The sequence below is a fragment of the Schistocerca americana genome, chromosome 4, assembly GCF_021461395.2.
Source record: "Schistocerca americana isolate TAMUIC-IGC-003095 chromosome 4, iqSchAmer2.1, whole genome shotgun sequence".
Classification (NCBI taxonomy): Eukaryota; Metazoa; Arthropoda; class Insecta; order Orthoptera; family Acrididae; genus Schistocerca; species Schistocerca americana.
Genome location: NC_060122.1, coordinates 747,596,947 through 747,609,108, shown reverse-complemented (window position 1 = coordinate 747,609,108; position 12,162 = coordinate 747,596,947). Strand labels below are relative to the sequence as shown.

The window sequence follows — 12,162 nt, the reverse complement described above, 5'->3', positions numbered from 1 at the left end:
ACACAGCAATACAGTGCAGTACCATTTGGCCTTATCTGACGCTTGTATGGTATGATGATGGTGAAAGAAGATTCGTTCAGTTATTTATGTCAATGAGCAAACCAGGAACCTCCTTTCATTCCGTAAATTACTTTAACCTAACAGCAGCATTTATTGTTTCGTGCCGTAAATACGAGGCGTGTTTTTTAAGCAAGTACCGTTTTCAAATTAAAAAAAGCCGTGCTAAGATATCTCAGTAATTTTATTTTTACATGATAGCCTGTACCTTAGTCTACGCTCAGACGCCATTAGAGTCTGATTCTTCCTTTTTTACGTTGTGTACTGAGTGTTAAGATGCCTCCGATAATTGTGAGTCCCGCTGACTGTGAGGTACAGGCTGTTATAAGAGTTGTTAGTGCTGAAAGCTTAAAAGCGATCGTTTAGACAGTGGATTCACTTTCCATGAGCGGTACCACAACGACGGTGATGATTTCTTAAACCAAATTGTTACGGGAGGTGAAACTGGGTGACCTACGTCAAACCAGAATCAAAGCAACAGTCCATGGAAGTTGAGGAAGAGCATCGTTTTGCTGCAAGACAATGCCCGTCGGCATGTGGCGAATCAGACCAAAGATCTCACCCCATCTTTTCCATGAGAAACTCTAGATCATCCTCCGTACAACCCCGATCTTGCGCCCAGTGACTGTCATCTGTTCTTGCACTTGAAGAAACACCTGGTCGGTCAGCGTCTTAAAGACGATGACGAAGTCAAAACAGTGGTGATGCAGTGGTTAACAAGTCAGGCGGTAGACTTCTATGAGGAGGGTATACAAAAACTGGTAGAACGTTATGACAAGTGCCTCAATATTGACGGAAATTATGTACAACAGTAGATTAAGGTACAGGCTTTCATGTAAAAATAAAGTTATTGAGATATCTTAGCACGTCCTTTTTTAATTTCAAAACGGTACTTGCTTAAAATACACGCCTCGTACTACACTGACGAAGAAAAAGACTCCAGCACCAAATAGAAAGTGTGCGACACAAACGGAAGTTGGTAGGCGTGTTTCTACATCTAAAAGATGATGTCTATCCGGATTTCGCGCCAGTCGCGTAAGAGTGGCGCTAGTAGTGCCACTATGAGGATCCAAATCAGGTATGGTTTAAACACACACTGTGATGGTCGTGAGCGTCACTTACCACTGAGATTGGACGTGGTGAGTTGAGTTTAGTCAAGAATGCCTTAAAGGCAACAAAGACGTCATTATCAGCACCTCACTGTCTTTCAACGAGATTGTGCAATAGGGTTACGAGAAACTGAATGTTCCTTCTGCCATATTGCTGAAACACTTGGCAGGAATGTAGCCTTTGTACATGACTGCTGACAGCGGTGGTCACTAGATTGTGTGAATGTGGGAAGACCGACTCTAAACAGACGCGTGGCTTTACCGAGAGGGAGTATGGCTCTGGCGCATCGTATCGCATCTCCAGCAGCGGTTTCAGCAGCACTTGGTACCACAGTGACACAACGAACTGCTAGTGCAAGGTGGCAACCGATGTGGCCCCTCTAAAATGAGTGCAAGACCCACATCACAGATGAGAATCTTAATTGGAAAAGTCATATTTTGGATCTCCTAAAGCTACTTGGTTCAGCAACTTTTGCAATCAGAGTAATTGCCAATTTTGAGGATGTAGAGATTAGTAACCTAACATACATTGCATACTTCCACTTGTAACACTACGCTACTGCGCACGATACTTATTAAAGCCTGTACTATGGTACGTTGACGGGCTTCACATTATAAGAAACGATTTTTGTATATATGTTGACCGCGTGTACCAGAATGGAGGCAAAATCAGACTTTCACCCACTCAGTAACAACAATGATACGTCAAGCAAGTCTGAAGTGCAACTACACGTTAGGACGGACAAGAAACGCCCACAGCAGATGATACCAAATTGTTAATAATACGGTCGCTAGCCTAATTAGGCATTAATTGAGTTTCTTCCCCGTACAAGTTGAAGTACGTGTATGCAAAACAACACGCATTAACACTGCATAATATGGTAAATTTTAGAACCAGAAAATCTACTGAACTAATAATTTCACTTTCTGTACTAATATGAACAAGCCATAAATACACAGCAATATACTATAATGTTTACTACAAACTTCGTACAGTCTATTGATCTGATTAAAATCGGGCATAGGTTACCCTAGAAATAGCACTTTCGAAACACACATACAATGTCAATTTTGAAAAAGGTAAAACACTAATAACTTTTGGTTTTATCTCGACTTTAACTTTGCTGGTCAAATCAGTTCAGTACATTTCAGAATTTGCATGAATAGAAAAGAAAACGGGGGGGGGGGGGGGGGGGGGGGGGGAAGGGGACCCTGAAACTGTTATGATCACTGTACTGAAATTTTTGATTATCGAAATCGTTAATCACCCAAGATTTCCAATATATGAGTTACTACTCTTTTTGTCTTATTTCTTGCTCATTTAACTACCATTATTTTTGTCTCAAATTAATTAGCCTTCATTACTAAACCAATTTCAACATTATCTTCCAACTTTGTCAGACCTATATTATTTACCTATTTATTCATTAACAACAAAGTTCTTTAACATCATTCTAACATAGATAGGTCTGCAGGTAATTATTATTAACATAAACTTTAAATCTTCATCTCGGGACAGTCGGACTGCACAACATGTGGAAAGGACCCTGTCTAGGTTAGTGATGAGGATAATTAAATGATAGGACAGTTCTGGTAAAAGTTAAGTTGTTATTGAACAGTAAGAAACAAAAGTAACACTGGTCCACACGAATACAGTACTAAAAGTTTCAACCTGTTCGTATCGATGCGGCGGTTGGCGGGCGGCGAGATGGCGAGGCGCAGAGCACACATACAATCACAGCTATGGCTCTTGACGTATCGGCACTTTACTTCTTCTGAGCGTCGCAATACATTTCCATTTAGTGCCTATAGAATATAACCATGCTGTATAGTCGTCGGAAACGGCACATCCGAGGCTCAATGAAATCACGTTTACCAGGAGAGCCTCCTCGATCCAGAGCGTGTTTCTCAGACCGATGCCCAACTCCGACTACTACTGCTGAGCCCGTTATGCCGTGCCGCGCTCGCCTGCCATCCACCTTTTACCGCTCCCCTACAGACAGGGTATTCACCCGAGGTTTTGCATTCTACATATCCTAATACATTGTCTACGTATGGACCAGGCGCACAATTACAACTTTAACATCTTACAACAGTTTCAACATTTCTTACATTTCAATTTTGTTATAAAATTGCTTGCTATTTGACATAAACATTAATATTTACATCGAAAATTGTTTTCAGTTTCTTTAACATAATGACATGACAAGAAAAGAAATGAATTCAGAACATTGATTACACTAATTTATCGAAAATCAGAAGAAGAAATTATTATATGTACAATTGTACAGCGTTGTTGTTGTTACACACTCTCTGATGTCATACGGAAAAATATTCTGGGGCAACTCAACACCTAGGCTAAAGGGATTCACTGCTCAATAGAAAGTAGTTAGAATAATGTGTGGGGTTCATAGTCGCACATCTTGTAGGCATCTGTTTAAAAGGTTAGGAATTCTTACAACTACTTCACAGTACATTTACTCAGTAATGAAATTTTTTCTCAACAACATGAACCAGTTTGAAATCAACAGCGACATTCATTATTACAATATCAGAAAAAAGGAAGCCGTGCACTGTCCTTTACTTAACCTATCTTTGGCACAGAAATGGGTAAAATATGCTGCTATAAAACTTTTTGATACATTACCAGATGAAATAAAAAGTCTGACAGACAGCAGTAATAGTATCAAAAACAAATTAAAATCATACCTCCTTGACAACTCCTTCTATACCATAGATGAATTCTTGAATATGAGTAAATAAATCTGGAGATACAATATTTATGCATTTTGTGCCATTTAAGGGAATAGGTATAACACTATAATGTAAAAAAAAAAAGAAACACTTGTTTCCTGTGCGCATTTCTTGTGCATTTGACACGTTTCACATCATAACGGTTTTCCGTTCTATTGATCAATGGAACACGTAGCTAACTAACTAACTAGCCCACTTTACATTTTTAAAACACAACGATGAAGTTTGGGTATTGTTGCGCGGAATCATTCTCAATATTTCTAGTTATCTTCACACCGAAGTAACTAAACTGGGCATGTGGTGATTAAATGTCTCATTTCACGCAAGTAGCAAATTCTGTAGCAGATGAAAACAACGCAGTTAGCTTCGGTTTTGTGAGCGACTACAATCTTTGGACAGATGACAGAGGAGTAGCGGAAATTTTGTCGCAAGGTGATGATTGGGCAGCTGCTGGTGCAGAGTAGGAGACACTGAGGCTATTCTCGACCTAATAAAAAGAACATATAAGATGTTGGAAGAACGAAAGAAACCATTCCGCATTTGTAGAACATTTAGAACACCATAACCACCATCTTTCCAACATGGAACAAGAAATGAAAATAATGAGAATAAGAAACCATGACAAACATCTGATACAAACGCCAAAAAACTTCCAAATTTAGAAAGCCATCGCCGAAAACAAACATCTGATAAATGAACAAACACACTTCAGCACAGGCTCCCTACTACACTTAATAAAATAAATGATAAGATAAAAAAATCGTACCTCATACACAATCAGGAGAGAAAAGAATGAAAATCTCTTACCTCCTTCGCCTTCTGGACACACACACACACACACACACACACACACACACAAACACAGCCCACAAAAGAATTACATCTAAACACACACACACACACACACACACACACGCACACACAAATGCATACGTAAGCAGACCACAGATACTTCAATAATTACACTCAAAAGTTCGGCAATAACTTTCGATCTTTGGCAATAACATCTGACAGTCGGCAACACAAACCAAAACATAGCCTCGAAACAAGTGTCAAATTCATAGTGCTGAGAAATGTGGGAAAAAAACCTAAACTGGCATTTACAAGAAGAACAACACCAAAAATGCAACAGGAGCATAATATGAAGGAAATCGTCCACGCCACCTGTAAGTACTGTTCAAAATATTACTACGTAATAGGAAATACCAACCACCAGAACTGTTTATAACCCATAGCAAAATAACATCAGACGGAACGACACAAGAAGCAGGGTAGCACTGGAAATCGGACATTCCAGGCCAAAGGTAATGTACAAGCATCAAACATCGGCGTTAAGGAAGAAATTTCTGAGGCTGTAGGGCGACAGTGTATGGTAGTGAACCATGGACTGTAGGGATACCAGAACAGAAGAGTTAAAGAAGTATTAGAGCTGTGGTACTATACACTGACGTTTAAAACTATGAATGGAAATGTTGTCCACAGAATGGGAGAGTAAAGCGATATGTGGAAGAAACTGGAATTGGCCCTCGAATTCAATTGGAATTGGTTTCCGCCTCGTAAGGTCGCTGAACTGTGATGAGCGCTATTGTGACTTTTGCATAAATGCTGTAACGTATGTACACAAATGTAAATGGAGCACAGTGGGTCTCAAGAATATATTTGATTTTATCAAATTAGTATGCGCTTTCTTGAGTGGTGTAACGACCAGTTACAGCATGCTGGTGTATTCACGCAAGGTTAAATTAGGTGTACGTATGGCAGGAAGGGAAAGAACAACCGCACCACACGTAAGGGTAAGTAGGTTTAAGAGGTCGACGATGGGCGGTTGGACTTGAAGTGTGCAGGATCCAAAGGTAGGTCTGTGTTGTAACTACCAAAGGAAATTCTCCATCGCAGTTCGTCAGTTTTAGTGGTAAGATGGCCCACTAGATAACCAGTCAAAAACTGGACACAGGTCAAGCATGAAAAGAAGAAGAAAATTTATTGAACTGTGAACGGTCCAAGCTCAATACGAGCAACATCGAGCGAATTTGAAAAGCCACAGTGTTGTGGTTATTTGGTCAGGGCTTTAGACGCCGATGGGGAAGATCTGTGTTCGAATCTCAGTCATGCACCGTATGCACCGTATACATTTGTTTGCAAAGTTATGAACTGTGGCCGGCCGAAGTGGCCGTGCGGTTAAAGGCGCTGCAGCCTGGAACCGCGAGACCGCTACGGTCGCAGGTTCGAATCCTGCCTCGGGCATGGATGTTTGTGATGTCATTACGTTAGTTAGGTTTAACTAGTTCTAAGTTCTAGGGGACTAATGACCTCAGCAGTTGAGTCCCATAGTGCTCAGAACCATTTTTTTATGAACTGTGCATCAGGTTAGTGACGTGTCTGTTCCCTGTATTCAAATTTGTGTCTGTATCTTGGTGTAACTTCAGTTTGCAACAGCGAAATGTAAGGGAGGGACCTCCAGACGTACGTACCTACAACTTTTTTTTTTTTTTTTTTTTTTTTTTTTTTTTTACGCACAGGTATCACATATTGTATCACATATTATGAATCTTGCGTTCCGTTTTGTAAACTTTGACTCTTGAATTCCCTTGTTATATCATAGTTGACACCTGTTTATTTTTTATTTTCTTTTTTGTGGAAGGTCTATTCGGCATCTCTCCTGCTCTCACTATTCATCACATTTACCTGCGACGGTAATATATTCTTACCATACGACTCATATTCTACACTCATGGTTATAAATTAAGGATAATGCTGATACATGGTGAAACAACGCTCTGATGGGCGGTTTGCAGGTGTAAATCACCTTGGGGTGTGACCATGCGGTGCATTTGACGTGCGGTCGTCGCACGGTGGCACATACGCAGAGGTGTGTTGGTGTATGTTGGAGTACGGTGCAGCGAGTAAGTATGCAAACGTTTTGAGAGGTGCTAATGGTTACTGTGTGTTGAAAATGGCTAAAAGAACACATATTGATGACGTCATGAGGGGTAGAATACTAGGGCGATTTTAGGCTTGTCAAGCACAGCAGGTAGTAGCACGGGCCCTCCGTGTGCCACAAAGTCTGATCTCAAGATTATGGCAACGATTCCAGCAGACAGAAAACATGTCCAGGCGCTGCAATACGGGTCGTCCACAGTATACAACACCACGAGAAGACCGATACCTCACCTTCAGAGCCCGCAGACGGCCACGGAGTACTGCAGGTAGCCTTGCTTTGGACTTTACCACAGCCACTGGAACAGTTGTCTGCTGACAGACTGTCTACAGACGACTGAACAGACATGGTTTATTCGCCCGGATACCTGCAAGGTGCATTTGACAGACCCCTGGTCACAGGAAAGCCCGTAAAGCCTGGTGTCAAGAACACAGTACATGATCATTGGAACAGTGGTCCCAGGTTATGTTCACGGACGAGTCCAGGTATAGTCTGAACAGAGATTCTCGCCGGGATTTCATCTGGCGTGAACCAGGTTCAAAAAATGGTTCAAATGGCTCTGAGCACTATGGGACTCAACTGCTGTGGTCATAAGTCCCCTAGAACTAAGAACTACTTAAACCTAACTAACCTAAGGACAGCACACAACACCCAGCCATCACGAGGCAGAGAAAATCCCTGACCCCGCCGGGAATCGAACCCGGGAACCCGGGCGTGGGAAGCGAGAACGCTACCACACGACCACGAGATGCGGGCTGGCGTGAACCAGGAATCAGATACCAAACCTTTAACGTCATTGAAAGGGATCTGTATGGAGGTCGTGGTATGATGGTGTGGTGTGGGATTATGATTGGTGCACGTACAGCCCTGCATGTCTTTGACAGAGGAACTGTAACAGGTCAGGTACATCGGGACGTAATTTTGAACCAGTATGTCCGCCTTTTCAGGGGTGCAACGGATCCCACCTTCCTCCTAATGGGTGATAACACACGGCCCCGCCGAGGTGCCATCGTGGAGGAGTACCTTGAAACAGAAGGTATCAGGCGAATGGAGAGGCCTGCCTGTTCTCCAGAACTAAACGCCATCGAGTACGTCTGGGATGCTCTCGGTCGACTTATCGCTGCACGTATTCAAACCACTAGGACACTTCAGGAGCTCCGACAGGCACTGGTGCAAAAATGGGAGGTGCTCGACTACCTGGTACAGAGTATGCCAACCCATTGTGCGGCCTGTGTACGTGTGCACGGTGATCATATCCCATACTGATATCGGGGTACATGCGCAGGAAACAGTGGTGTTTTGTAGCACATGGGTGTCGGGACGGTTTTTTTCAACATATCACCAATACCGTGGACTGTCAGATCTGTGTCGTGTGTGTTCCCTATATGCCTATGCTATTGGCGCCAGTTCTGTACAGTGCCAGATTGTGTAGCACCACATTCTGCAATTATCCTTAATTTATGAGCATGGGTGCATAACCAATGTATCGTATAATAATTGCCAAGACTACGGAAGGAGAGCACAGACATCAGTCATCGGAGGGGAAGTTCATATTTTCGTGAAAAAAAAGGGACACGAGGGAGATTTGAACACGGATCTCCCGCTTTGTAGTCCAACACCTTTTGCACACTTCAATACACTTTCTTCTTGTTTTCATGACCGATCTGCGTTCAGTTTTCACGGACTATCCACAGGGCCATTTCACCACTAAATCTGATGGGGGTGCGATGGGGAGTTTCCGTTGTAAATCACACAGCCCTGCTGGACCATGGCTTACCATTCTAGATAGGTTGTTCGACATTATTTCACAGATGTGAGTTTTGCCTGGTTATTTCTCTTGGTGGAAACAATTGCAAGTATACTGCAGGAATAACTGAGCAGTAACGTAACATAGGTCTAAATAGCTTTAAGCTCCTTAAGTACCCGAGCATGCTGTAACGACTGCCACCTGCGAGAGCTGACCCCTTTGCCCTGCCCCCGGCAGGTCGCCCGGACAAGGTGCAGAACTGCACGGTGGGAAACGTGACGGCGCACGCGCTGTCGCTCCGGTGCGCAGAGGGCTTCAGCGGAGGCCTGCCGCAGTCCTTCCTGCTGGAGGTCCGCGAGGACGACTCGGGCGAACTGCGCGCCAACCTTAGCGCCGGCGCGCCCACCTTCCACGTGCAGCAGCTGCGCGCCGGCGAGCTGCACCACCTCGCCGTCTTCGCGTACAACTCCAAGGGCCGCAGCGAGCCCGTCTTCCTCGCCGTCACCACCATGGCGGCGCTCGAGCGCCAGCTCAAGGCCGGCCACCACGGTAAGGCCGCGCCCTGGGCGCTCTGTCATTAGACGCTTCATCTTCTTCACATCTAGTTGCTATGTGAGGGTCACAGTCTACCGTTGTCAGGGAAAGTTAAGCTCAAAGTACAATTTTTAAACCACAATAATTTGCAAAACTCAAAGATTGATGTGCCACAGCCAAGTAACATACATAAAATGAGCTGCTAGAGTACAGTACAATATAGAAAATAACAGAAAGAAACATGCAATGACATACATAAACGACACCTCTACTCGAAGTCCATAAGTAGACAGAAGCCATTCCGATTTATGATGGTCACCTAGATATTAGAAAAGGTGGGACGGGATTCGAAATTGGGTGTGTGATCACCAAGAATGGCACCTGTACTCTGCTACAAGCTCACATGCTGGCCACAATACTGGAAAGGAGTTATTAGAGATAGGACGTTCTATTCCTCCAACAGTGCGGTTGACAGATGGTGGATGGCAACGGTGCATGGAGGTACTCAAATAGATCTCCCCAAAGCGTCCGACACTTATTCAATGGGATTTAAGACGGGGGAACGGCAGACCAGTGTTTCTCCGAATGTAATCTTGTCCGAAGTGATCCTCCACCAATGCTGATCAATGTGATCGAACATTGTCATCCATGAAAACGAACCCAAGACGCATACAGGGACGGAGTACTGTGCCACAATATCACAATAACTTTGAGCAGCTTGTGTACTGTGTTCAGGGATCTGGAGATCAGTACGCCGATGCTGTGTTATGCTTCCCCACACCATACCCCCTAGATCAAGGAAATGATCTAGTTCGACAGTTTTTCCTCGATCTATGGCGTGTTCCCACATGACGCCATAGAAGGTACGCCCCACATTGTCGAACATTACCGCTTTGGCCACCCAGATGCTGAGTTGTGTGGAAATATAATGTTGCAAGACCATAGTTACAACGAATCTCTGACTGCAGTTCACTCACAAGTCAACTTTTTTGTGACACAGTACTCATTTCCCAAGCGCATGGCTTCAGCGGTGGATTTGGCCAGATTTAATTTTTGTGTATGGCAATGCGGGACTGACGGTGGAGGAGCTGTTGGAAAGAGAGGACCTTCAGCGAATGGATGGCCTATCCTTTTCCCCTACTTAAACTCCATGTACCCGTGGTCTAGGTCCCGAAACCGCCTCAGATAATGGTCCTTCGAATGGTCGACGCAGGAGACATAAATACCGCCCACACTGGCAGAAATGGTCAAGATTATATGGCTTTCTGCCAGGTTTATGATGCGACACCGCGTGCTTCAGGGATTATGATGCAGATGATAACTTCATTTTCACTCCCGCCCGTGACTAGGATTGTCATTCACTTTATTCCTGCTACAAAAAAAAAAAAAAAAAAAAAAAAAAAAGAGGGCGGCCTTTGCGTTGATTTTATGGTTTCCAAATTTTTTTTTGCTGTCTTGATACTTTTCTCATCCCTAGGACAGCACAATTGTACGATTAAAGATTGTTTGTTTACCCTGCCTTCCTATTCCCAAAAAAAACATAAAAAAACAAAAAAAAGTGGTCGCGTTGTTGGACCATAAAACGGAGGAACAGCGTTTCTATTTTTATTTTATTTTACCAGAAAAAAGGGTCGGTAGAGCAAAAAAAAACACCAAAAAAAGGGTAGCGTCTTTGATTCATAATCAAAACGTCTCCGGTCCCGCGTTCGATCCCCGTCACTGCTTAAATTTTGATAAATAATCAGCATTGGCGGCCAAAGACTTCCGGCATAAGAAGTCAGCCTCATTCTGCCAACGGCCTTGTCAAAGAGGGTGCAGGAGCGGATAGAGGTTCAGCGCACTCTCTTGTCTTAGGGGTGGGAAATTGCTCCTAAAGGCGGAAGAATCAGCAATGATCAACGACATGAGGATGCAGAAGGCAATGGAAACCACTGCATTAAAGACACTTAACGTGTATCCACAAGACATGTGGCCTGTAATTGAAGAAGTGTCATGATGATCTCTCCATCGGCAAAAGATTCCGGAATAGTCCCCCATTCGGATCTCCGGGAGGGGACTGCCAAGGGGGAGGCTACCATCAGAAAAAATTGAATAATCGACGAAAGGATAACGTTCTACGAGTGGGGGCGTGGAATGTCAGAAGCTTGAACGTGGTAGGGAAACTAGAAAATCTGAAAAGGGAAATTCAAAGGCTCAATCTAGATATAGTAGGGGTCAGTGAAGTGAAGTGGAAGGAAGACAAGGATTTCTGGTCAGATGAGTATCGGGTAATATCAACTGCAGCAGAAAATGGTATAACAGGTGTAGGATTCGTTATGAATAGGAAGGTAGGGCAGAGGTTGTGTTACTGTGAACAGTTTAGTGACCGGGTTGTTCTAATCAGAATCGACAGCAGCCCAACACCGACAACGATAGTTCAGGTATACATGCCGACGTCGCAAGCTGAAGATGAACTGCTAGCGAAAGTGTATGAGGATATTGAAAGGGTAGTGCAGTATGTAAAGGGGGACGAAAATCTAATAGTCATGGGCCACTGGAATGCAGTTATAGGGGAAGGAGTAGAAGAAAAGGTTACAGGAGAATATGGGATTGGGACAAGGAATGAAAGAGGAGAAAGACTAATTGGAGTACTGTAACAAGTTTCAGCTAGTAATAGCGAATACCCTGTTCAAGAATCACAAGAGGTGGAGGTATACTTGGAAAAGGCCGGGAGACACTGGAAGATTTCAATTAGATTACATCATGGTCAGACAGAGATTCCGAAATCAGATACTGGATTGTAAGCCGTACCCAGGAGCAGATATAGACTCAGATCACAATATAGTAGTGATGAAGAGTAGGCTGAAGTTCAAGACATTAGTCAGGAAGAATCAATACGCAAAGAAGTGGGATACGGAAGTACTAGAGAATGACGAGATACGTGTTGAAGTTCTCTAACGCTGTAGATACAGGAATAAGGAATAGCGCAGTAGGCAGTACGGTTGAAGAGGAATGGACATCTCTAAAAAGGGCCATCACAGAAG

General features: G+C 43.5%; 1 protein-coding gene across 1 annotated transcript in view; it reads left to right on the top strand.

The window, feature by feature from the left end:
- Nucleotides 1–12,162, top strand: part of LOC124613773 (hemicentin-2-like) — an 803,230-nt gene that overhangs the window by 753,097 nt on the left and 37,971 nt on the right. Inside the window, exon 11 of the mRNA XM_047142489.1 lies at nt 8,843–9,154. Coding sequence (XP_046998445.1) covers nt 8,843–9,154 — 312 coding nt within the window. The remainder of the gene's footprint in view (nt 1–8,842; nt 9,155–12,162) is intronic.